This window comes from Mirounga angustirostris, unplaced genomic scaffold (genome assembly GCF_029215605.1).
Source record: "Mirounga angustirostris isolate CCGP_5_RB_7025 unplaced genomic scaffold, mMirAng1.0.hap1 SCAF_4, whole genome shotgun sequence".
Classification (NCBI taxonomy): Eukaryota; Metazoa; Chordata; class Mammalia; order Carnivora; family Phocidae; genus Mirounga; species Mirounga angustirostris.
In genome coordinates this window covers 147,294,840-147,321,548 of record NW_026991712.1, presented here as the reverse complement: position 1 = coordinate 147,321,548, position 26,709 = coordinate 147,294,840, and the positions used below count along the sequence as shown (strand labels likewise).

The 26,709-nt window shown below is 47.9% G+C and overlaps 2 protein-coding genes across 14 annotated transcripts in view; one reads left to right on the top strand and one right to left on the bottom strand.

Annotated features, from left to right (window-relative positions):
* Positions 1 to 22,352, top strand: part of DIO1 (iodothyronine deiodinase 1) — a 38,483-nt gene extending 16,131 nt beyond the window's left edge. The window contains exons 2-6 of one of the 6 annotated variants that reach the window (XM_064589101.1): positions 6,127 to 6,394; positions 7,524 to 7,745; positions 13,842 to 13,985; positions 19,176 to 19,375; positions 21,560 to 22,352. In XM_064589101.1, coding sequence (XP_064445171.1) covers positions 6,127 to 6,394; positions 7,524 to 7,745; positions 13,842 to 13,985; positions 19,176 to 19,375; positions 21,560 to 21,628 — 903 coding nt within the window. In that variant the 3' untranslated portion in view covers positions 21,629 to 22,352. Of the gene's footprint in view, positions 1 to 2,553; positions 6,395 to 7,523; positions 7,746 to 11,693; positions 11,789 to 13,841; positions 15,633 to 19,175 lie in introns of those variants that run through there. The other 5 variants (XM_045897653.3, XM_045897654.3, XR_010410937.1 and 2 more) reach the window with 5 other exon arrangements.
* The window catches only part of IFT25 (intraflagellar transport 25), a 46,980-nt gene continuing 36,259 nt past the window's right edge, over positions 15,989 to 26,709 (bottom strand). For 4 of the 8 annotated variants that reach the window (XM_064589111.1, XM_064589112.1, XM_064589110.1 and 1 more), the window contains one exon: positions 18,104 to 18,513. In XM_064589111.1, the coding sequence (XP_064445181.1) occupies positions 18,235 to 18,513 (279 nt within the window). In that variant the 3' untranslated portion in view covers positions 18,104 to 18,234. Of the gene's footprint in view, positions 16,113 to 16,753; positions 18,514 to 22,495; positions 23,947 to 26,709 lie in introns of those variants that run through there. The other 4 variants (XM_064589115.1, XM_064589116.1, XR_010410938.1 and 1 more) reach the window with 3 other exon arrangements.

The following is a 26,709-nucleotide window of genomic DNA, read 5'->3' as shown; positions in this document are numbered from 1 at the left end:
ACCATGATCTCTTGCCATTATTAGAATATAACTATAATAAATACAAGGAAAATCAAAGTTATTAAAAATTAAGAAAATGAATAATAAAACATAAAAGTAATAATTAATTGATTTATACAAATACATTTCTAAAAAGTTTTTCAGTGAGAATAATGGAACAACATATGATCAATCAGTAACAAACATATTAAGCTCATTGTCTCTTCATTTAAGATAAGGATTAGTTTCTAGAATAATAAAATGATTCTGTCTTTTGGTTTCAATATTATAGCACCAAGAATCCTAACTCCCAACACATATCTGCAATTGGAAAGGAAGGGCAAAACATATTTAGTCCCTTTCTAGGTTTCAGTGATACATATTTATACCTACTTTACATTATGAACAATTGTCGGCTTCTGAAGTGATTGTTAATGTATCACTGAAAATGACAGAAGTACTGAAGGTTTGAAATATTTATGGGCAGCCTGTGTAACATGGGTATCACAGATCCAGCCCAGGGTTCAGTGATCTGTAAGAGGTTGCAGAGAACTGAGCATATCGTCATACTCCTAGCTATGCTTTCACAGTGAAAGAATACAAAACAACATCAGCAAAGGCACATGGGGCAAAAGTCCAGAAAAAACAAAGTTGTGACAACATGTGTGAAATATTGTCTCCCAAGGAAGCTCATCAGAGACTCAGTTCCCAAGGTTTTTATTGGAGGCTGGTCACATAGGCATCCTCTGGCTAGCACATACCTAAATTCGAGATTCCCAGAAGGAAAACAGGTGTTCAGCATCAGGTGTTCACATTGTTTTCATAAACAGTTTATGCACAGAGAACCACAATTATCAGTGGTGAGAACCCTTCTAAAATCCCAAGTTCCCAGGCACTGGTAAAGGACCAACCTTATAAGCAGGACTTTTTAAGGATAGTAGTCTCAGGTCTGCTATGTTAACTCTTTTCTGAAGACATAGCTCATCACTATACTATCTACTTTGGTCTTATCCTAAATGATAATATCGATGAAATCATAGTTTTGGTGTGATTTTTATATGTAATACAAATTGAAATAAATATATAACTATTAAAATTTTAAATGTTGGGGCACCTGGGTGGCTCAGCTGTTAAGCATCTGCCTTCAGCTCAGGTCATGATCCCAGGGTCCTGGGCTAGAGCTCCACATCGGGCTCCCTGCTCTGCGGGAAGCCTGCTTCTCCCTCTCCCACTCCCCCTGCTTGTGTTCCTGCTCTCACTATCTTTCTCTCTGTCAAATAAATAAATAAAATCTTTAAAAAATTTTTTTAAATGTTAATGTGTGTACCATCTCATACCCATTGGGATGACTACTTTAAAAACAAAACAAAAAACAGAAAATAACTAGTGTTGCCAAGGATGTGGAGAAATTGAAACCCTTGTGCACTGGTGGTAGGAATGTAAAATGATGAAGCCTCTATGGAAAACATTTCCTAAAGAAATTAAAAAATGGAATTACCATATGATTCAGCATATCCACCTCTGGGTATATACCCAAAAGAATTGAAATTAGGATCTTAGAGAAGTATTTGTACACACATGTTCATAGCAGCATTATTCACAATAACTAAAATATGGAAGGGGGAATGGGAGAGGCAGAAGCAAGCTTCCTGCCAAGCAGGGAGCCTGATGTGGGGCTTGATCCCAGGACCCTGGGATCATGACCTGAGCCGAAGGCAGACACTTAACAACTTAGCCACCCAGGCGCCCCAATTGCTTTTCTATATAACAGCAATGAACAATTAGAATCTGAGATTAAAGTCATAATACCATTTACATTAGTACACCCCAAAATGAAATACTTAGGTATAAATCTAACAAAATATGTAAAAAATCTATGCAAGGAAAGGAAGAACTTTAAAAATGGAGAGATATTCCATGTTCATGAACAGGAAGACTCAATATTGTCAAGACATCGGTTTTTCCCAACTTAATCTATAGATTCAACACAATCCCAATGCAAATCTCAGCAAGTTATTTTGTGGCTATCAACAAACTGATTCCAAAGTTTGTATGGAGAGACTAAAGACCCAGAATAGCAAACACACTATTGAAAAATAAGAACAAAGTTGGAGGACTGACACTACTTGACTTCAAGACTTACTATAAAGATACAGTAATCAAGACAGTGTGATATTGACAGGAGAATAGACAAATAAATCAATGGAACAGAAAACAGTACCCAGAAATAGGCCCACAGAAATATAATCAACTGATCTTTGAGAAAGGAACAAAGACAGTACAAAGGAGAAAAGACAGTCTTCAAAAAATGGTGCTGTAACAACTGGACATCCACATGTAAAAAAAATGAACCTAGGCACAAACCTTACACATGTCACAGAAGTTAATTCAAAATGAACCTTAGACCTAGATGTAAAACACAAAACTATAAAACTCCTACAATATAACATAGGAGAAAACCTAGATGACTTTGGGTTTGGCAATGAATTTTTATTTTTTATTTTTATTTTTTTAAGATTTTATTTATTTATTTGACAGAGAGAGACACAATGAGAGAGGGAACACAAGCAGGGGGAGTGGGAGAGGGAGAAGCAGGCCTCCCGTGGAGCAGGGAGCCCGATGTGGGGCTCAATCCCAGGACCCTGGGATCATGACCTGAGCCAAAGGCAGACGCTGAACAACTGAGCCACCCAGGCGCCCCTTGGCAATGACTTTTTAGATACAACACCAAAGGCACAACCTGTGAAAGGAAGAATTGATAAGCTGGACTTCATTAAAATTAAAAAGCTCTGCAAAAGATATTGTCAAGAGACTAGAAGACAAACCACAGACTAGGAGAAAATATTCACAAAAGGCATAGGTGATGAAGGGCTATTATCTAAAACAAAGGAGTCTTAAAACTTAACAATAGAAAAAAATGAACAAACTGATTTTAAAATGAGCAAAAGATTGGAACAGACACCTCAGCAAAGAAGATATATGGATGGCAAATAAGTATATAAAAAGATGCTCAATATCATATGTCATTAGGGAATTGCAAATTAAAACAGGAGTGAGATACTATTACACATCTGTTAGAGAGGCCAAAATTCAGAACACAAACACCAAATGCTGGTGAGGACATGGAACAACAGTAATTCTCATTCATTGCTGGTGGGAATGTAAAATGGTGCATCCACTTTAGAAGACAGTTTAGCAATTTCTTTCAAAACTAACCATACTTTTGGGGCGCCTGGGTGGCTCAGTCGTTGGGCGTCTGCCTTCGGCTCAGGTCATGATCCCGGGGTTCTGGGATCGAGCCCCGCATCGGGCTCTCTGCTCTGCGGGAAGCCTGCTTCTCCCTCTCCCACTCCCCCTGCTTGTGTTCCCTCTCTCGCTGTGTCTCTCTCTGTCAAATAAATAAATAAAATCTTTAAAAAAAAAAAAAAAAAAAAAAAAAACTAACCATACTTTTACCATAAGATCCAGCCATTGTGCTCCTTGGTATTTACCCAAATGGATTGAAAACTTATGTCCACACAAACACTTGCACAGAGTTGTTTATGGCAGCTGTCTAAATCCATTCATGCTGCTATAACAGAATACCATACTGGGTGGATCACAGACAACAGAAATTTATTTCTCACAGTTTGGGAGGCTACGAAGTACCAGATCAAGGCACCAGCGGATTTGGTATCTAGTGAGGGCTCACTTCTTGGTTCTAGACAGGAACTTTGTTGTGTTCTCACATGGAGGAAGGGGTGAAGGTGCTCTAACCCATTCATTAGGGTTCCATCCTAATTACCTAATCACCTCACAAGGCGTCACGAAAAACCAAATGCCATCACTTTGGGGATTTGGTTTCAACACATGGATTTGGGGTGGGAGAGGGGACACAAACATTCAGTCTATAATAGCAGCTTTATTCATAATTGCCAAAACTTGGAAGGAACCAAATTGTCCTTCTGTAGGTGAATAGATAAACTGTGGTACATCCAGACAATGGAGTATTATCCAATGCTAAAACAAAAATGAGTTATCAAGTCCTGAAAAGAAATGGGGGTCTCTTGGGGCGCCTGGGTGGCTCAGTCGTTAAGCGTCTGCCTTCGGTCAGGTCATGATCTCAGAGTCCTGGGATCAAGCCCCGCATCGGGCTCCTGGCTCTGCGGGAGGCCTGCTTCTCCCTCTCCCACTCTCCCTGCTTGTGTTCCCTCTCTCGCTGTGTCTATCTCTGTCAAATGAATAAATAAAATCTTAAAAAAAAAAAAAAAAGAAAAGAAATGGGGGTCTCTTAAATGCATATTACTAAGTGAGAGATGTCAAACTGAAAAGCCCCCTTCTATATGATTCCAACTATACGACATTCTGGAAAAGGTAAAACTATGGACACACTAAAAAGATTAATGGTGCCAGGGGTTTGGGGAGAGGTAGAGATGAATTGGAGGAGCACAGAGGATTTTAGTGCCTCAAAAATTTCTTTATGATACCATAATGGTAGATACTTATCATCATAGATTTGTCAAAACCCAAAGATTGTACAATACCAAGAGTGAAATCTAATGTCATCTATGGACTCTGGGAAATGATTCGTTAACACAGGCTCATCAGCTGTAACACATGCACCACCCGGATGGAATATGGATAGTAGGGGAGGCTGTGCATGTATGGAGACGGGGGGTATTTGGGGACTCCCTGTACTTTTGGCTTAATTTGGCTGTAAATCTAAAACTGCTTGAAAAAATACAGTTTATTTAAAACAAACAAACAAACACAAAAATACTTTGTATGGCAAAATGCTATGTACACATGAGGGGTTATTACTGCTTAAATAGGCAGGTGCTGTACATTGGGGGCACAGCTTGGCATTTACAGGGAGATGCTTAGAAACAGAACATCTTTTAGAGCTGTTTTTTTCTTCTCTGAATAAAGTTAGTGTGCTAGAGGCCAAGGTTAACACCTTTATGACTGTGGCAGCCAGCTTTCATGTGTTCCTTCCCTCTGCCCTAACACACAGGTATGCAAATGTATCAGGGAGGGGTAAACTTGAAGCTTCATGAACTAATTCCTGAGAGATGAGTTAACTGCAGAGCTGGCCTTCAGCCACTTCCCCTCTCTGGGCTTCAGTTCCCTGCTTGAAAGGAAAGACATTTTAGATGTTTTCTAAAACACTTTCCAGCTCTGAGCTTCTATTAGTCTTCTTTTAATTTCTCCAGGGGCCCACGCTTTTTCTGGCTTCTAAGCTTCTGGACATGTGGTTCCTTCCACTAGGACCACTGTCCCCACTTGCCTGGCTGACTGTTTGCTGTTCTGCCTTTCTGGTCTCAGCATAGGTATCACTCTGGGGGAAGTCCTCTTGACCCCTCTACACAGATTTGAGTGCCCTTCTCCATGCTAGCAGACCCCGACTCATCCTCTATTTCTGTGCTTAATATACTAAATGATAACTTTCTGTTTATTTGTCTCTTCCCCACACTAGACTGCCACACTGCTGAGTGCAGAGTGTTGTAGGTATCTCTCTCTCTCACACACACACACACACACACACACACACACACTACTGGGAGGCTCAGGCCCAGATTTTCTTGGGGATGGCCCAGCTCTGTCTCTGCTTGGGAAGCTTCCAGACCCAAATCCTCTGGGTCGGACCATGCCTCCAGAAACACTCAACCACCAGCTAGAAGCTGTGAGTGGGAAAAACATCTTTCATTCGTAAAGGAACAATTTACATTATTAAAAGAATCATTACTATTAGAACTTATTTGCAATAGAGCCTTTCTAAAGGACCACAGAGTCCCTTTAAGTGTGATCTTTTTACATAATTGTTTTTAAAAATTTATCAGAGGGCAGATTTAAGATCTGCAGTCTCCCAACCCAAGGATCTCTCAAAGGTTAAGGCAAAGGATCAGAAATGATAATAATTACAACAGACCTTTGAGCACTTGGTTTGGAATTTTCCATTGCATTGACAGGAAGGCAGACACCTTCTGTCCTGGCACCTTCCTGCTGTCCCGGGTTGGCTTCGTCCACCCTGCACCTTTGTTCAGCTCCGCCCAGTACCGCCTGGCTGTAGCCTCTCTGCCCACCAGCCTCAGAGCCGGCTCTGGTTGTGCCGAGATGGGGCTGCCCAGGCCAGGGCTGTGGCTGAAGAGGCTCTGGGTCCTCTTGCAGGTGGTCGTGCAGGTGGCCGTGGGCAAAGTGTTCCTGATACTGTTTCCCGAGAGAGTCAAGCAACACATCTTGGCCATGAACGAGAAGAACCCCCACTTTTCCTATGACAACTGGGCCCCGACCTTCTACAGCATGCAGTATTTCTGGTTTGTCCTGAAGGTCCGATGGCAGCGACTAGAGGACAGGACTGAGCCCGGGGGCCTGGCCCCCAACTGCCCTGTGGTCCGGCTCTCAGGACAGAGGTGCCACATTTGGGACTTCATGCAAGGTCAGGAGATGGTTACGAGCTTGAGATGTGCTTGGAATGGGGGTGCAGAGGTGGGTGGGGAGGTGGGTGGGTAAGTCCTGAATTCTCCTACTCTAGCTGCTCCTTTTTTGGTTTCTTGTCCTCTTCTTACTTCCTGAAACTGGGACTTCTAGATTCTGTTCTTCTGAGCAGCATCACCACCTTCCCAGGCCCTTAACCCGCAAGCCAGCCATACTGGCCTTCAGCTCCTTCTACACACTCTTCAGTTAGCCCCTCGTTCAGGCTTAACGTCCTCAACTTTTCTTTATCACGCCTGACCTGGTAGGTAGTTACGTGTGGGGGTGTTTGGTTAATGTCTGCTGCCCTCACTGGCCTGCATGCTCTATGCAGCTGGAGCCCATGGATGAAGCCCAGGCCCAGCCTCGTGCTCAAGGTCCTCCCTGGGCCAACTCCCGCCTCCCTTGCCGGTCTCACCTACAAGCTTCCCCTCAGCTCTAGCCTCCAAATGAACTCTTGAGCCTGGCACGTCCCTTGTGCTCTCCCTTCTCTACCTTGCTGATGTTGTTGGCTCTTCCCCTCTATCACCCACAGTCCAAAACCCCTCATCCACAAGGCCTGCTCTCCCGCCCCCCTTCCGTGAGGCCGTCTCAGATCCCTACAGCTAGGCCCATGTTCTCTCTCCTGGGCTCATGGCTCTGCATCTGCCCCTCTCCTCAGACTCTGATTCTTCCCACCCAGCATCTGGCTGCCAAGCACAAGTGTTTTCTTCCCGCCCGATGGGGAGCCTGGTGACAGAACTGTGTCTGATTCACCTCTGAATTCCCAGCACCTAGACCCAGCAGATAGAGTAGAGAAGGTCCCTGAGGCAAGTTGGCTAATCTAGTGTTTTTCAAAGCATGTTCTTTGGAAGCCACATCCCACGGATACGCTTTACCACATTGAGTTTCCTGGTTGAAATAGCTTGGGAAACCATGTACACCATACCCTCCTCTTGGAAATTCAGAGAGCACACGAGTATTTAAAAAGCTCTGAGAAGCCTTGAAGCTTAAAAACAAGCAAAACTTGAAAAAACTGACAAAACACTGACTGATTTTCCTAACACACAACCCCTAACTCTCTACCTGAGGAAATGCCCGTCATCATCACCCAGGTTCCAAAGAACACCTTTTGGGAAACGTTGGCCTGATCCAACCCTCTCACTTTAGAAGGGAGATGGAGAACACTGAGAGGCAGAGAACAGAGCCAGTGAGTGACCAAGTCAGACCCAGAATTGGACTTCCTCATCTCGTTCTTTCCAGTGCACCTCAGCAAACATTCCTGAGCACCTCCTCTGTGCCCGGCTCCCAGCTAGATGCCAGGAACTCAGAATTAGGTAAGAGCTTGCTCCTTCACTCGAGGAGTTTAGGGTTTCATCGAACAAACAGATGTCATAAACAAATGCTCACAGTTCTGTGAGACAGGGGAGGCCGTAAAGGTATAAAGTCTGCCTGCAGGGCTTGGAAGGTTTCCTGGAGGAGGTAGTTTTGGAATGAGGCCTTGAAAAATGAGAAAGATTTTTGTAGCTTGGGAAGGGAAAAGTGTTTCGAGCAGAGGGAAGGGCAAGAGTTTTCTGCTCATGACTTTACAACTGCAGGACACAAATGACCTCCTTTTATTCAACATCCACTAAGTGACCATGATAACAAGAGCAATGAGAATAACCGCTAACTTTTATTGAGCGTCTACTATGTGCCAAGCACTGTGCTAGAACCAGGCCAGCTTGCCAAATACCGATCTAGTGACCAGTTCTATGAAAGCCAACTTGCCTCAGGGCAGTTCACAGAATGTACTTGCTTCTCTTAACTGTTCACTTTTAGTGGACCGGTTTACGTTTTAAAGACTGTTCTATTTGTCTCTGCTCCCTGCTATTGCTCCTCAGACTGAAGAATAGAAAGAGAGGGAGACCAAGAGACAAAATTCTACCTGTAAAATAGAGTTGGCTTTTGGCTTATTGACCCAGAAATAATGGTACTGAATGGTCCTGAAATAATAGATACTGGCGGTACAAACATCAACATGACTGGTCTCTGCCCTGGAAAATCTCATAGCCTGGAGGGGGAGATGGTGTAGTGAGAGAGGGAACCAGAGGGTTCTGGAAGAAGTGGGATGGGGGCACCTGGGTGGCTCAGTTGGTTAAGCGACTGCCTTCGGCTCAGGTCATGATCCTGGAGTCCCTGGATCGAGTCCCGCATCAGACTCCCTGCTTGTCAGGGAGTCTGCTTCTCCCTCTGACCCTCCCCCCTCTCATGTGCTCTCTCTCTCTCATTCTCTCTCTGTCAAATAATAAATAAAATCTTAAAAAAAAAAAAAAAAGAAGTGGGATGGGGTAGGGAGGCAGTCAGAGAAAGGCTTCTTGGAGAAGAGGATGGTGAGCTGATTGTCTAGGGACAGTGAAGCCTTGGGATGGGTGGGAAAGAGGGGAGCGGGGAGCAGAGCAGGACAGAGGAGAGGAAACACAGAGGGCTGAGATGTGGAGGAGCGTGGGTCAGTTTTGGCAGAATTGGGGCTGGGGGGGGCATGAAGCTGGTGAAGAATGAGGCTGGACACGTCATCAGAGACCAGCGTTTAAGGGATCTTCTGTGTCTTACTGAAGAGGGTAGACTTCATCCTGAGGGTATTGGTGAATTCTAGAAGGATTTTCAAGCAGGGTGTTAACAATGATCAGTTCTGCTTAATAGAAAGAGATCCTCTAACTGCTTTGGAAACCCATCAGCCACTAAAAAGCTCTGACGTATGCTTTGAGTATAAATCTGATTTTACAGCCACAGACCAGAAGGTCTAGAAGGTCTAGAAGACTCTATGGATAATCTAATGCAGTTCTTTCGTTTTTCACATGCAGAGGCCCAGAGAGGTAAATTACTTGCTCAGAGTCAGTCATATGGCGAGTTCTTGTAGAGCCCGAACTAGAACTTGTGGCTTCTGACTCTCAGCTAGTGGACTTCTTGTTACTGGATAAGACAACAGAGGCTCAGTGGAATTCCCAGCCACCTTCTATCCTCTGCGTGTTCACACATGACATACACACACTCCCAGACACACACGCAGAGCAAAACACTGGTGTTTAACTGGTGTGTTGTGGTAGAAGGCAAGTCTGGATCATTTATTTTCTAGGTACTTGGGAGTTAATAGGAAACTGGATTTATTTCAGTCCCTGTTTATGATCTTCTAAAATCTCCCCAAGTGTACCCAGGAGGTGTCATCTAGCAATGATAAATGGGCTTTCTCTGCTGAGAGAGCTTGGCACAGGCCTGAATTTACTGGCCTGGAGGTCATGATGGGGGGTTCAAGTCCAGCTACTACAGAGCTCTCTCCCCATTTCTACAGACAAGATGGACTTGACAGCACTAGCCCGATGTCTGAAATGGTGTTCTCTGACCCGTGGCTTGTGCACACAGGCAGCGTGCCAGTCCTCTGTCCCGTCAACCCCTTGCACCCATCCTTCCTCTCTGCTATCAGGAAAGCAGGGAACTAAGTTTGAACTTTGCTCTCCATACTGATCACTGCACCCAACCACACTATAAATAATTAAACATATGGCTCTGTCTTTTCCAGTTTCCTAATCAGTGAGTGTTGATTTTTTTTTTCAATTAAAAGCAAAATTCCAGATAGCTAATATTTAGCACTGGTCCTGACGTTAAGTCTTTGGGGTTCTTATCTAAAGCGTGACTGTCTGGGGTCATTGGAGGCCAGTGGCTGGGCACTTGGCCTTGACTTGCCTCTGAGCCTACCCTGAGGAGGCCTGGGCAGCCCTGTCACATGGGCGAGGAGTAGTGTAATCATCCAACAGGGACTGAGGCCCACTCAGTGCCCCCTAGTGCCTCCTAAGAGATTAATCTGTGAGCCAAGGACAAGGAGAGCTTTTTATCTCCTGGCCAGCGTTCTCCTCATGTACTGAAAAATGAAGACTCTATTATAGTCAATTGTTTCTCTCTTTACTTGGCCACCAGGAAACTCAGTCAAATATAAGTTCAGTTATGATGAACGCATGGGACCTCAAGACCACTTTATTTGTTTTCCATCTTTCCCTCCTGTTCTGTGCCTCCCAGAGGGCATGATTTTTTTTTCATTAAAAAAATTTTTTGACTATATGTATAGGCTGTTTCAAACCTATTGCACAATGAGGTGAGGGTATAACGAAGGAAATACAGCATCAGCAAGTCCTGTCAGTTTCCTCTTTCACCTTCTCCGCTGCCCACACCCTAGCCCGGGCGCCCATTCTCTCTCACGTGCATTGCTCTGAGGGCCCCTGGCTGGATCCTCCCCGCTTCTGTTCCCATCCTCAGGCCTTTCTCCGTAGTGTAATCTTCAGGTGTAAATCTGACCATGCTTCATTATATACCTCTATCATATGAGTTGGTTCTGGCTTGCAAGCCACAGAAACGCACTCTGGTTTTCTTAGTCACACACACACATATACAAAAGAATGCACTAAGAATGTGTTGCAAGATCCCCAGGATCAACCACAGCTGGAGCACTGGGCCTGGACTGTCTTTTAGCCTTAAAAGTCAGGCCTGGATGCTGCTGTCACTGTGGTTGCCTTGGGAACTGACCCCCTCCCACCAGGACCCCACCATCCCTGACAGGAGCGCTGCCCCTGGACCATGGATGAATTCTGCCGTCTCAGTGACTCCAGATCTAAGATCTCTATGGGATGGTCTAATCAGCCCAGACTGGGCCACTGCTTATGCCTTGGCTGCTCGGGACAAAGAACAGACCTGGCCCCTCTTCCTCCATAGAGGCGTCCTCTCCCATTAATAGCATACAAAATAGGGAATTCCAACTAGGGAGGACGGTTAGGTACTGGGCAGCCAAAATGGCAACAAATATCCACCATCCTTGCTTTATATCTCCATGATGTCCCGTTGTATCTAGAATAAAATACAGATTTTTCACCAAGGCATAGGAGAGCCTGCCTCCCCTGGCCCATACCTGCCTCTCCAGTCCTACCTCTCCCGACCCCCCACCCCCACACCGCACCCCCTCCCCAGGCCTGGCTCTGGTCGTAGTGGCCTTGCAGGTCCTTGAACACGCCAAGCTCGTCCTGCCTCAGGGTCTTTGTACAGGTTAGAGTCCTTTTGTCTGGAGAATGCCCTCCTCCTCCCTTTGCCCATGGCTGGCTCTTTGCTATCCTTCATTTCTCAGGTTAAATGGCATGGCCTCAGAGACCTTTCCTGACCCACCTGTTTAAAGTAGGTCACTCCTTTATAGGCTCTTTCGTAACACTTATCACAAGTTGAAATTACCACATTTATGTGTTTACTTGTTTTTTGCCATGGAACAGACCTCAAATTGCATGTGGGAAGAGCCCGGCTGGCCTTGTTCTCTGCTGAGCACTCGCCCCCACCCCGCAGTGTGTGGCAGCGAGCCTTGCACACTGTAAGTGCTGCGTAAATGCTTGTAGGTGGAATGTGAGTGTGCTGGGGGACATGAGGGCGAATGAGGAACAGGCTCTACCCTCGAGGGGTGACAAGTAGCCTGGGGGATAAAACGGGCCATGTCACAGGGCACGACCTTCTGTGCTACCAGATGTGAGGTGAGGCCTCAACCATGTCCACTCCGGCCACAGGGAACCCCCCCGGGCGCTGGCAGCTCCCGAAGGCCACTCCCCGTCAAAGGTGGGGACGTTGCAGAAGGCTCCCACCCAGGGCTGATTTTTCATGGGTGTGGGACCAGTGAATCACACAGGGAAAGGCCCTGTGCTTGGAGTTTAATGTTCTGCATTAGCTGTCTTGAAATCCTTAATCATTTTATCTTGGCATTTGCATTTTATAAGGGAAGCCTGATGGGATAGTGGACGCTGCCAAGGGACTTGGAGCCTTGGCTTGTGCAGGACCTGGCCTCCCACAGCCTTCTTGCTCCCTGGGACATGTCCTCCACGACTCGCTCTTCTACCCTCAGACTCAGGGCTCGTCCAACCTCCTTCCCACTCCTCCCCAGTGACTGCCGCCACCTTCTGACCCCAGAGAGGGCCTGGACACAGGCACAGAGAGGCTGGGGTCAGGTGTGTGCCTCCTGCCGCATCTCGTGGCAGGGCCTGGGGGCGGCTGTCCCCATCCTGGCCTGACAGCGCCAGGGGGCAGTGTCAGGTGACTGGGGCAAAGTGGTGGGAGAAGCCTCTTGCCCGTCTCCCCACCTCCACCAACCCTGTGGGGTGGGTGGTGGGCATGTGGGGAGGGCAAATGTCTAGCTGTTTCTCACCATGCCCTCTCTGGGGCATCGTGTGTTGGTCTGCTGGCTGGAAGGAGAGGAAAGCTGGTAGCCGGTGGCCACAGTCACGCAGGCACGTACACACTGAGTTTTGGGGTTCCTGGGTGACTGTGAGGGGCCGCATTTGCCCTATGAATATCCCTATGTCCATGAGAGTGAGACATTAAATAGTACCTAGAGAATGTGAGTGCAAGAGAGAGACCACAGAAGCAAATCTTCTTTTCTTTTCTTTTTTTTTTTTTTAAAGATTTTATTTATTTATTTGAGAGAGAATGAGAGACAGAGAGCATGAGAGGGAGGAGGGTCAGAGGGAGAAGCAGACTCCCTGCCGAGCAGGGAGCCCGATGCGGGACTCGATCCAGGGACTCCAGGATCATGACCCGAGCCGAAGGCAGTCGCTTAACCAACTGAGCCACCCAGGCGCCCCAAATCTTTTTATTTTCATATATTTAGTGGCACTTCCCCCCCACTTTGTGAACAAGGGGCCCAGCATTTTCAGTTTGCGCTGAGCCAGCAAATTATGTAGCCGGTCTTGCCCCTACCCTTCATTCCCCTTTGTGGCATCCCCTTCGCTGCCTGTCCCACTTCCTAGCTCAGGGATGAGATAACTGCTGACAGCAGCTTACATTCATTGAGGATCTACTACGGGCCAAGCACCATTTTAAGCCCTTATCTGTACTACCTGTAATCCTCAAAACAATCCTATAAGGTAAGTAGTATTATTATATCCATTTGTGAATGAGGAAACAGGTGCTTTGAATGAGAAGCGCTCCTAATAGAGAGTCTAGAAGTCAGGGTATTAATTTTAACTCCACCCTTGACCTGCTGTGTGACCCGGAGCAAGCCTGTAAACAAGGAGAAAAACTGCCTACCTTGCAGTATACTAATCTCATCACATGAGAAGACAGATCTGTGCCTGCCTTATAAACTGCCTCAGAGGGACTCCCATTTTAATTACCACTTAGTGGCAGCAGGTGGTCCACTGAGCAGCCCCCACCCACCCCGATAAAATCCCCTCCTTGTGGAGAGGAGCAAACTGGCTCCAGCCTCTGCTAAGTCATGCTCTGTAGGCTTCAGCCCTGCCTGCCCCCCCTCCATGGCCTGGCTCCATCTTTGAGGGAAAATAAAAGTAATAGAAGTGAGAGCATCTGGAGCAAAATGGTGCTGACAACTAATGATGTGTGTAGAGGATTGGTCGTTGATGATTCCATTCCTGTTTCAGGCAGCAGGCCACTGGTGCTGAATTTTGGAAGTTGTACCTGACCTTCATTTCTTTTCAAATTTGACCAATTCAAGAGACTTACTGAAGACTTTTGCTCCACAGCAGACTTCCTCATCATTTACATCGAAGAAGCACATGCATCAGGTAGAGAGAGACTTCCTGCCCCTGCCTCTTCCTACCTTCTCCTTTCTCCCTTGCTTCCCCCAAGCCCCAGCTCAAGGTTGGGGAGGAGGGAGGAAGAGGAATGAGGGAAAGAGCCGCTATTCACTGAGTGAGTACCTGCCATCTTTCAGCCCCTGCTGCCTTTACCCACCACTTGCTAACTCTACAGTCTGTGCTTTCAACCTGGCACACAGAGCAAAACACCCGGAGGGGGCACCTGGGTGGCTCAGTCGGTTAAGCATCTGACGTTGGCTCAGGTCATGATCTCAGGATCCTGGGATCGAGCCCCACGTCATCATAGGGCTCCCTGCTCAGCGGGAAGTCCGCTTCTCCCTCTGCCTCCCTCCCCTTGCTCCTTCTCTCTCTCAAATAAATAAATAAAAATCTTGGGGGGGAAAAAAACCTGGAGGGACAGGTCCAGCTGGCCAAGCACCCAACATTTTGAATGGATAAATAGGGAAATCAAGGGAGAGAAGCTAATAGGAGGAATTTAGACCTGAAACGTCACAAGTGAAATGACCGCTCTGTAACTACATGTGAGATCCCTCCTAAGACTCTCCAAGCTCAAAGGTCACACTGTGGTTCATCTCAGTCGATGGTTCCCAAGCTTTAGTGAGCATCAGAAGTACCTGGAAGGCTTGTTAAAACAGACTGCTGGATGCCCCACCCCCACCCCAGAGTTCATCAGTTAGATCTGGAATGGGGCCTGAGAATTCACATTTCTGACAAGCTCTGGGTGATGCTGAAGCTGCTGGTCTGGGGACCACACTTGGAGATCCCCTGCCCCAGGCTAGCTTTCATGGCGGGGGGGGGGGGGGCAGGCATTCTTTCTTCACCCCTGACAGGCGGTCCTACATTTTCATTACTTCATGGGAAATCTTGTTCCTTTGCGGGACAGCTCTGTTCGGGAGAGCTCTCCCTGAAACTCCTACAGCTTGTAGTCTAAGCCCCTTGAACTTTACAAAATGGTCAGACACACCCCTCTCTCCCCAATTTTCAAGGGGATCGAATCCATGAGAGTGGCCCAGCTCTCAAACCCAAAGACTGAAGAAGGCAGGAAGTCATGTGTGGCTGAGTGAGACAAGTGTCACTTACTTGCCCATCTCCCACAAGGTTCGTCTGTCTCCCAGCACCTGGCAGAGCCCATGTCCCAGAATCAGAGCTCAGCAAAAGTTGGATGGTGGGTTTAGGCCAGTATTATATTAGCCTTGCCGGTTTATCCGTGTGTTGTTAAGTGTAGGCTGCTATTCACTATCAGCAAAGTTGGTCCCGTATATGCTCCCTGGATCCCTGACGTCAGAGCCACCTGGGTGGCTTGTTAAAAACGCATATTCCAGGGCCCCACCCCAGGCCCATTGCATCCTGATTTATTGCACCCAAAGGTTTGAGACCTTCTTTCAACTTAATACAGTGTTCACTTAACTGGCAGCTTCTGTCCTCATGAAGACTCTGGGGGCCACCTGAAATATTAGCTTAGCATCCTAGCTACACAGAGGTGCATGATACTGTGCTCTCTACTTTCATGTACTTTAACATTTTTCCATAATACAATCGAAAATAGCACAGGTGGGCGCCTGGGTGGCTCAGTTGGTTAAGCGACTGCCTTCGGCTCAGGTCATGATCCTGGAGTCCCTGGATCGAGTCCCGCATCGGGCTCCCTGCTCAGCAAGGAGCTTGCTTCTCCCTCTGACCCTCCCCCCTCTCATGTGCTCTCTCTCATTCTCTCTCTCTCAAATAAATAAATGAAATCTTTAAAAAAAAAAAAGAAAGAAAGAAAGAAAGAAAATAGCAAGGTAACAGTGCAGATGCGAGCACAGCCTATCTCTGGGGCAGACGCCCCTTTGGGAGAGTAGCAGCCATGAGTTACAGAAAGAATGTGGGCACCTTCAGGGGTCTCTAGTCATCAGGGCCGAGAAGAGACCATGCCTGGATGTCGTCGCAGCGGCCAGCCCTTCTCCAACTCTAACATGTACTTAAATGACCTGGGGGGGCCTCAGCAGGCCGGGGCTCAGCAGGGCGGCTCCCCAGGTGATGCCAGGGCTGCCGGCCCAGGGTCTGCACTTGGAGTCACGAGATCCAGCTCTAATCTCCAAAGGAACGAGCCGTAAACTGCAACGAGAGGGGTGGATCTTCACAGACATTGTTCTGGTCCTGGTACCTGTCTCCTGACTCATTTCTCCTGGAGTCAGCCCAGGATGAAACTTTCCTCGACCCAGGGCTGACTATCTCAAGCCAATGAGGAAAGACCTCCTGACCCTGTTCTGACACAGACCAGTTTCTTGCCTCTGTGCTTTGCCAATCCTGGTTCGGGCGTTTTTTCTCCCCCCACAACCTCGTTCCTCAGGGTACTTGTTTCTGTCAATCAGACAAAAACCTGAACCCGGCAGAATTCAAATGCACAGAGCCAGTGTCCACCAATCCCACAAGGTCTGGGGCCTGGGGCCCAAATCAGGTTCCCACATGCCACATGTCTGTCTAGGTAAATTATGGGGAGGCACTCGAGGCGTGGTGGGAAGGACATGGACTTTGGAGTTTCAGACATGAGTATGGGTCCCAGCTCCACCATGTGACCTTACACAACTTACCTTCCATGCCCACTTTTGGGACAGTGAAATAGGATGACAACACCACCCCCACAGAGTCACTCATTCGACAATATTTCACAAGTACCTGCTCTGTGCCCGCCCTGGGCTGGGCCGAGGGATATTGAGACCAAAGATACACACAGTTCCCGCCTCGCAGGGACTCACAGTTAAAGCTGGGGAAGTGAGTCACTGCTCCTCTCCGGGCCTTCGTGTCCTCAGTTGCAGGATGAGGGGGAGAATCCCAGCTTGGCCGCCCCTAGGAGGTCGTTGTGAAGCTCCAAGGAGCTAATGGTTGCACAAGACTGACTGCCTAAACATGATACAAAGGTAAGCTGGTCTTACTGTCATCTACAAAGTTCTGATGTCTTGGGGCAGGTAATAGTTATTTTACCCTGTGGCCAGGCACTTGGTGTGAATTTCTCCCAAGAGCTGGTTTCTCCTGGAGGAAGGTTCCTGAGCAGGGGACTTTGAAGCATTGAGGAGGTGGAGTCATTTCTGCTGGTAGACTTAACCAACTTCTATTACCCTGGGAGGCAGCTATTACTGTAAACACAGATCACATGGCTTCTGAGGGAGCCCAAGACCACATTAGCTGGGCCCAGACTCCCCAGAAATGGGGCACGTAGAAGGGCAAGGCCAGTAGCACTTTATGGTTATTTTTTTTCCGCCCATTAACATGAGTACCACTTCCTGTAAGTAGTAGAAGGGCACCTTGGCCAATGAGGCCACTTGAAAATCCCCTTCCGTTTAACGTTAAGCAGCCTTAGGTGGGTTTGGCTTGGGGCATCTCCAGAGCAAAGTAGCAGGATACCTGTGGTAAAGAACAGAAACCAGGTTCTTTCCTACCTGGCTGGTGTCTGGGGGAGTCGGCAAAGTAACCCGGTATTTTTGAAGCAGGCAGAGTCCCGGGAATTCTGTATACGTTATGTCACCGGCATCTGCAACGTTGGTCCTATTAACCCCTTAGCAGATGAGGAGGCTGAGACTTTAAAGAGATTTCAAGAGCTTGCCCAATAACACACAACTGAGAATGTCAGGGAAGGCTTCCTGGAGGAGAGGGCGTTAGAGCTGTGGTTCCCAACGAGGCTGATTTTTGTCCCCCAAGGGACCTCTGGCAACGCCTGGAGACGTTTCTGGTGGTCAAAAACAAATTGAAGGGAGGGTGGGGTGCTGGTGCTACTGACATCTAGTGAGTAGAAGCCAAAGATGCTGCTGCCCAACATCCTGTAACACACAGGATGACACGCCCACCACAAAACGTCAACAGTACCAACGTTGAGAAGCCCTGTGTTGGAGCTGAAGCTTAAAAGGACAGGTGGGGTCTCCACTATGGAAGAGACGGTAAGGACATAGGGAAGGGGGGGCAGCATCAGTCGAGGAGGAGTCACTTCAGCGAGATGTGGAAGGACCGGCAGCCATGACTAGAAGTGCAGGTCGGGAGAGATGGCCGGGATCACTACATGTTTGCTGAGGAGCTGGTCCTGTCATCGGTTTTCAAGCAGAGAAAAAATCTGATCAAAGTTTGTGTTAGTAATCATTGTCAGAGATTTTTGGATGATGAGTTAGAGGGTAGCAAGATCAGGAGGTGGGAAGACTTCTTAGGGGTGGAAAGCAAGGGTGGTTGTCAGGCTAGCAGTTGTACTTGGCTATGAACTCACCTGTTGTGAGGCTGTCCGTAGAGCTAACGTCAGCGGCAGTGGCTGAAGTCGTAGGAGAGAGAAAGTCCTGTGCTCACACTGTGGGTGGAGGCAGCCCCGTGAGGAAGAGGGTGGGAGTGAGAAGCAGCTTGGGGGTTGTGGGTCAAGGAATCCCAGGTGTTTCACCCACCCGGCTGGGACAGAGGCTGGAGGAACACGGCACAGACAGGCCAGGTCACTGAGGAGCTTGGGATTTCTCCTGAGGATGATAGGGAGCCATCTAAAGACCTAAGCAGGAGAGTCACATGGTCAGATGCGCGCTTTGGAAAGAACATTCTGGTGGAGAATAATTAGAAGAGGGAGATTGTCGAGACGCTAGAATAGTAGTTCTCAAACTTTCGGTGTGTTGTTAGAATCATCTGGAAGGCTGTTAAAAGATTGGTGGGCCCCATCCCTTGGCAGTCTAGGGTGGGGCCTAAGAATTACCAACACACCCCCAGGGGACGCCGACACTGCTGGTCCGGGCAGAGAACTACTGCTCTAGACCCTTGCCTCACAGAGTGTGGTCCAGGCACCAAGCAGCCTTGGCTTCCTGGGCAGCAGCTAGACCCTCAGTGCTACCCTAGACAGACTGAATCAGGATCTGCCTTTAACAAGGTCCCCATGTGGCTCAAATACACATTCAAGTTCGAGAAGCACTGGCCCAGGGGACTCTCCCATGCTGAAGAGCCAAGGTCTGGGAGTCAGGAGCCCTGGGCTTCCATTCTGGATCAGTCAGTAACTCCCTATGTGATCCCGTGCATTCACCCATAATAGGAAACTGGGCCCAATCTGGCCAAGGGCTTCTCTATCTGGGACCCTCAGTTAAAGGGGGTGGGGATGGGGGTATTTAAGCTGCAGGAAATACGTGCCCTGCCTGTGAGGCCCACTGCCCATCTCTTCTTTTGCAGATGGCTGGGCTTTTAAGAACAACGTGAACATCAGGACTCACAGGAATCTCCAGGACCGCCTGCAGGCCGCCCGCTTGCTGCTGGACAGGAGCCCCCAGTGCCCTGTGGTGGTGGACACGATGGAGAACCAAAGCAGCCAGCGCTATGCGGCACTGCCTGAGAGGCTCTATGTGCTCCAGGAGGGCAGGATCCTCTACAAGGTGACCAGGGGCACAGGGCCCAGGAAGGGTACGGGCAGAAAGGGCTTTGTAGCGGGCAGATCTGCCTTCCCGTCGCCGCCCAGCCATTTACCAGCCATGTGACCAAGGGCAAGTCCTCTCCTCGCGTGGAGTTTCAGTTTCCTCTTCTGCAAAAGGGAGGTGCGGCCCCCCTACCTCACGGGGGGTAAAATAATGCACAGGAAAGTCCCTAGAGTTTGGACTGGAGCTGCAGCCTCTGGTTGCCTTCTGAACCCAGAAGACTGGCCCAGCCCTAGTTCAGTTTGGAGCTGAATGAGAGAAGCTTGTCTCCATTTCATAAACAACGCTCAGAGAAGGACATTGACTTGCCCAAGGTCACACTGCACAAGGCTCTGATTCCAATTCTAAATCCTTTGGACGGGGTGGGCCAGGAGTGGGAGGGTCTGAGGCAGGCCTGAACCTGGAGCGGGTTGTCGGAGTGGGAGCAGAACAAACCCTACATGGGCAGCTGGAGATGCTGAAGCAGGGATTCAAGGCAGGAGTTGAGTCCCGGCTTGCTTTCCGGTGATTGTGCCCCGCTTAGGGCTTCCAGCCTGGCCAGGGTGGGGGATGAAAGCACAGCCTCTGGTCACTTGGGCACCGTTGGCCTCCCCTAAGAGGGCAGAAACCGTTTTATAGCTGCCGAAGGGATTCCAAACCTTGGAGAGCCCAGGAAGCCCAACCACGAGGCTGCTCCTCTGACCACAGGTCAAGCTGGCCCTACTTCTGCAGTGAAATGAGCAACGACTTGCAGATGAATCCCCGAGGTGCCAGGGGTCACAGCACAAGGATTCAGGTCCTTCTTCCTTTCTCCTCCCCAGAGACGTGGCTCTAAGATGGCATGATGGAGGCCAGCAGGGTTAGGCCCCGTGCAACACAGGAATGAATTGAAAATGGCTCACCCCTTACTTGGAGTCTGAGGGATAAGGAAGACACACACACAGTTGCCCAGTGTCCCAAGTACTATGAGACTCTGGAGCGGGGATTAGCAAATCTTTTCGGCAAAGGGCCTGTTTGTAAATATTTTCGACTTTGTGGGCCAAATAAATTCCTGGTCACAACAATTCAATCCTGCTGTTACAGCACAATATCAGCACAGACAAGAGGTAAATGAGTGTGACGCATCAGGACAGACTTGGCTCTCAGATGATAAATTTCCTGACCCCTGAGGAAGGGTAGGCTCTTTAGAGGTGGTGACAATTGTGTGGGCCTAAAGGCTAGGAAGCCAGCCACGTGAGCAGGGTGAGTGAAAAGCATTGCAAATATAGGGAAGAAGGTTGGCAAAGGCACTGAGGCACGTTACAGCAGCGTGTGAATGGAGAATTGGGGGCATTTAGGTGACAGGGGTCTCATTCTGGACCAAGGAGTTCAGCCTACCTCTTAGGACAAAGGAGAGCCATTAACAAGTTTTGAGCAGGAGAGAGGCATGATCGGATCTGTATTTTATTTTATTTTATTTTTAAATGTATTTATTTATTAGAGAGCATGCATGCATGTGAGTGGGGGGAGGGGTGGACAGAGAGAATTCCAAGCAGACTCCCTGCTGAGTGTGGAGCCCCATGTGGGGCTTGATCTGAGGACCCCGAGATCATGACCTGAGCTGAAATCAAGAGTCATAAGCTCAACTGACTGAGCCCCCCAGGAGCCCTTGGATCTGTATTTTAGAAAAATCAATGGCTCCTGGGTGAGGCGTGGACTGGAGGGAGCAGGGACTGAGGACTGGGGATAGTCAGGAGGTGGGATGGCCGCCCAAGTAGGAGATGAAGAGGGCTGAATTAAGGCATTGGGACTGGAGAGGCAGAGGTGGGTCTGATTTAGAATGGCTGGAACTTGCTGTGAGGGGTAGAGAAGATAAGGCCTGTCTGCAGGTCTAATTATGGAAGAGCAGCTTATTTGTATAGACCCCTTTCTCCTTTTGAAACTATTCACTTTACCGCCTCTGGTTTTCCTCGTACTTCTCGGTCCGGTCTGCCCATTACAGGTTGGTGCCATTCCACACCCTCTCCCTGGGTGATCTCGTCCACCTTACGGTTGCCTCTGCCATTGACGACACCATTCTGGCAAGTCCCACGTAACTATCACTAGCCCTGTGCTCTCAACCCAGCTCCAGACCTACCTATTCCTGCAGGCTGGAAATCTGGGAATGCTGATTCATGTCTCTTGCAGGGTAAATCTGGCCCTTGGAACTACCATCCAGAGGAAGTTCGTGCTGTTCTGGAAAAGCTCCACAGGTAGTCTGGAAAGATTCCCCCGTTCTAGGTGATCAACAGGAGGGCTCCTCCAGTCTTGGCTCTCCTCCCAGCCCAGGTTGGCGGTTACCTCTGGACTCCTGTCCCCTACTGAACCACTAGCTCAGATTGGTCTGCTCTAACCAAACAATTGTAATCAGAAAAAAAAGCAGCAAGTAAGCTGAATGTTAAAGACCATACAACTCGACGCTGCCCCCACTAGTGGAGACCACATTCATCTCATGACATCCCCACGTGAGAGAGGCCCCACTCCGGGGCCTCCTGCTGAGGTGTGGTATCTCTCTCCAGCCACTCTGATACCAAGTGTTCAGATATGGCGGTCCTTATGGTAGGCAAATTCATGTTCCCCAATTTGCCATTTATGGACTTGATGATCTAAGACACTAAACTGGCTTTTAGACCAAAGCATGGGGAGAATGCCGGTTGTTTAGAGAGCGGAGATGAGGCATAGAAAGCTGTCGTTCATTTATGCAGAAGCTCGCCTTTGAAATTGTTTCTCTGATTTCTTTGCAAGTCTCCTAATGGTCATTTGTGTTAGATTACATCAGACTAATGGATAACCATTGGTATTCATCTGTTTTAACTCTGCTTCTTTTCATATTTGTCTATGACAGCCACAGCCTAAAGCACACACAGCTGTGACTTGATTTGAAAGAAAATGTTTTAAGATGCAGCAAGCTAATACAGAATGATTAAACTATCTCAGGCTATTTGAGATGGCTTTGGTGTGATCTTTACATTTTCTTTTCCAATTTGTGTCACCCTATTTTACCTTGCATTATAGCCCAGTGTAATCTGATCAGCAAAATTACCATATGCTTGGAAGCGTCTCATTTGGTGGGAAGAACATTCATTCTCCGTGGGTTACATATCAAGTGTCCCTTTGTCTTGGGAACTGCTAAAGAATGTTTCACATTGGAATCAAACTACCTTTATAACATGACAGAAAAGAATAGACTTGGGAGACATTTTTCTTTTCTTCTTTTTTTTAAAGATTTTATTTATTTGACAGAGAGAGAACACAAGCAGGGGGAGTGGGAGAGGGAGAAGCAGGCTTTCTGCGGAGCAAGGAGCCCGATGCGGGGCTGGATCCCATGACCCTGGGACCATGACCTGAGCCGAAGGCAGACGCTTAACGACTGAGCCACCCAGGCGCCCCAGGAGCCATTTTTCTAACATGAAAACACATGCTCCTTGGCTCAGCCTTTGTTGCTACAATGTTAACACTATTAATGTTACTATTTTATTCTTTTAAAAAAACTTATCATTAATCATCCACCAGGCACCCATGTTCAGATATGTTAAGTCATCTAATCTTTATGTATCGCAAAGAGGAGACTATTACCCCCATTTTATAGATGGGAAATCAAGGCTCAGAGCTGCATTTGTGGAAGGTCTTAGAACCAGTAAGTAACAAGCTAAGATTCAAAGCCCATCTCTAACTTGCAGCGGAATCCTGGCTCTGCTCCACGCTAGCTTTGTGACTGTGGCTCAGCTGCCTTGGTCTCTTGAACTATAAAATAGGATGCTAGTCGTGCCTGTTGCCTAGAGGATCTGTGAGTAAAACACTCAGAACTGTGCCTGCCTTGGAGAAAATGCCATGGACGTGCTGACTATTGTTATTATAAGTCGTTCCACAACTGCCTCCTGGGCCCCCTTTTCAGGGAGTGGGAGATGGAGGGAAGGCAGGACAGTAGGGACACTGAATAAAAATTCTTCATCCTGCCAAGCAACGCAGGCGTGGGTTTGTGTGGGTACACTGAGAGTGAGGAGCTGGGCAAACAGTGGGGCTGAAGCCCAGCTGAGCCCTGTCCTTCCTAAGCCCCAATTCCATAAAAGGAGACAGCGGATAAGCCCATGCTCCTCTGAATCACTCCTCAGATGGTCCCCCCGATTCATGCCTATAAATGCACAGAAAGTCCTGGTTTTCAGTGAACAATAGTAGCTAGAACTGGGGAGGAGTTTTCAGAATGTCAAAATAGACCCCAAGCCTTCCAAGTCAATTCTCTTCAGTTTAATGCTTCAGACATTCATCGAGCACTGATTCTTTACTGGGTGCTGAGTAATGCACAGATGGACAAGGTCCCGCTTAACCTCACAGGGGGACGAGGGATCCATGGCAATGACCATAATTCAAAGCGAGTATGATGGGGGAGAGCTGAGATAAAGACTCACTGCTCAGGGAGGACAGAGGGGAGGGCAATCCTGCAGGGCTGGGTAGGTCTGGGAAAGCCTGGCGGAGCTGGTGGCATTTGGGCTGGGGCTTCGAGGAGGCCCAGGCCTTCCATAGTCTGCGATGGGAACCTGGAGAGCACAGGAAGGGAAAAGGACATTTGTGGGGAAACTCGCATGGCAGAGGTGGAAAAGAACTGTGCAGGGCACTCAGAAGGTTTGGACTCTCATTCTGCTAAACTGGCCACAGGCGATTTCATTTCGGGTAAGCCCAGCCATGAAGTTCTGCAGGTGTGTTAACATGTTTTCTGCAGCATGCTTAGGTGTCAACTGAAGAAGGATTCAGGATACCTATTCTGCCATATAGATGACATCACTGAAAGTCTCAAGTAGTTTTTTCAAGAGGACATGGGAGTGCCTGGGTGGTGCAGTAGGTTAAGAATCCGACTCTTGGTTTCGGCTCAGGACGTGATCTCAGGGTCTTGAGTTCGAGCCCCACATTGGGCTCTGCGCTCAGTGGGGAGTCTGCTTGAGATTCTCTCTCTTCCTCTCCCTTCCCCTTGTCCCTCCTGCTCTCTCTCTCTCATAAGTAAATCTTAAAAAAAAACCCAGAAGGGCACATGGATGCTGTACTCCCTGACGTCTGACATGCTTGCACCTGCCAAGTCTGTTGTCTGGAGCCCGCAGGATCCCTGGCTGGGATTCAGACCCTTGTGTTTCAGCCTCTTTACCTCAGAGATTCGCAGACATTGCTCCATTGTTGTCTAGCAGTCGTGAGAGGAGGAGTCTGAGGCCAGCCTGAGTGATTTCTCCCAGCACTTGAATTGCTTTTGTTCGGCCTGGAGACCTGTCAGATTCTTTCTTTATACTTGAGATTCAGTAACTTCACCAAGACCTAGTTCCAGTGTTGATTGTTTTAATATCAAAATTTCCTGTGGTACTGCTATAGTCTGAAGATTTGTGTCCCCCTCAGATTCATATGCTGAATCCTAAAGTTCAGTGTGATAGTATTAGGGTAGGACTCGGAGGAACGCTGAATGGATCACCCGTCGGCAGCGAACCCATTAGGAATGAGATTAGTGCTGTTATAAAAGAGGCCCCAGAGAGCTAGATTGCCCCCTTCCACTGGGGGAGGATACAAGCAGTCTGCAACCCCAGAAGATGGCCCTCACCCAACCTTGCTGACACCCTGATCTCAGACTTTCAGGCTCCAGAACCCTAAGAAATAAATTTCTGTTGTCTATAAGCCACCCAGTCTATGGCATTCTTGTTATAGTGGCCTAAACAACTAAGGCAAATACAATATCCTCTTCTGGTCCTAAGATTTAATTCTTCTTCTTCTTTTTTTTTTAAACTTCAGGGACATTCTCTTCAGTTGCCCTGAACATCTTTTCTATTGTATTTTGTCCTACTCTCTCCCTCAGGAAGTAGAATTACAGGTATATTGTATCCCCTGTTCTTCCATAGCTGTTACCGTCTCTATAACTATTTAAAAAAAATTTTTTTTTAGAAGATTTTATTTATTTATTTATTTATTTATTTATTTATTTATTTGAGAGAGAGAGAACACTAGTAGGGTTAGGGGCAGAGGGAGAAGGAGAAGCAGACTCCCTGCTGAGCGGGGAGCCCAATATGAGGGTGGGAGCTTAGAAGGTGGGTGGAAGGGAGAAGCCATTTTTCCGCTTCTGGCTGGAGAGATTGCAGGGACTGGGTCCTGTGGCTGTGTGGTTGTCACCAGCCACAGTGGTGGGCAGCTTCTGTTCAACCGTGGTGGTGCCTCCCCTGGTCAACAGTGGCCAACACTGGCCAACAACAGCCATGTGGCTCAGGGGTGCAACTCTGGGTTACATCCCCACCTCCTATTTGTTTTCCTAGCCTGCCTCTTCAACATTTTGTAACAAATTCCCTGCCTTTGTTCCCTCTCTGCTTTAAATATAGATCTGGAGCGAATGCAGTTTTCCTGGTTGAATGCTGACTGCTACAATTACCGTCATTATCCCTTTGCTTCTTACGTGGCTTTACCTCTGTTTCTTTTCTTAGCGCTGGCAGTTTGCTGTTCATCTTCTGTGCCTTATAATTTTTTCTTTAAATCCTTGTATCTCTTCTTTAGCTCTTTTTGTCTTTTTAAAAGATAACTATTTTTTAGTCTCAATTCTTGTGTTCTTTCATTTCTCTTGCAACATCTGTTGTGCATCCGCCTTATTTTTCTGTTTTTTCCCTTCCATTTCTTTTAGTGGCTAGTTACAGCTCCCTATAGTATGGCAGTTCTCAAACTTCGGCATGCATCAAAATCACCTGGAGGGCTTGTTAAGGTACAAATTCATGGGTCCCAACCCCAGCATTTCTGATTCAACAGATCTGCAGTTGGGATAGGAAATCTGCATTTCTAACAAGTTCTCAGGTAAGAGGCTGCCTCGCTGTTTCAGGGACCACACTCTGGGGAGTGCGGCGAGAATGGATGTTGTCGGTGATCCACCCCGATCCCTCTCACCAAGCCAACACACCCATCAGCCAGCTGCTGTGAATGTTGGCTGTTAATGGCTCACAGATGCCCCTTTTCCTGAGAAGTTCCCCCAACAGGAGCTATGCTACCCAGAAATCCCTGAGAGGTTGTGTTCCCCTGAAGGTGACCCATGATTGATGCATTTGTCATACAAAGTCCTGGTCCCTTGCCTCAAGGTGGGAGTAGACCTCTCAGGTGCCATTCATGATCCAGAGCTCCTTATGGGATCAGGCTGGGGCTTCAGCTGAAGCCATAGCTTTTTTTTTTTTTTTTTTTTTTTTTTTGACAGAGAGAGACACAGCGAAAGAGGGAACACAAGCAGGGGGAGAGGGAGAGGAAGAAGCTGACTCCCAGCTGAGCAGGGAGCCCGATGCGGGGCTCGATCCCAGGAC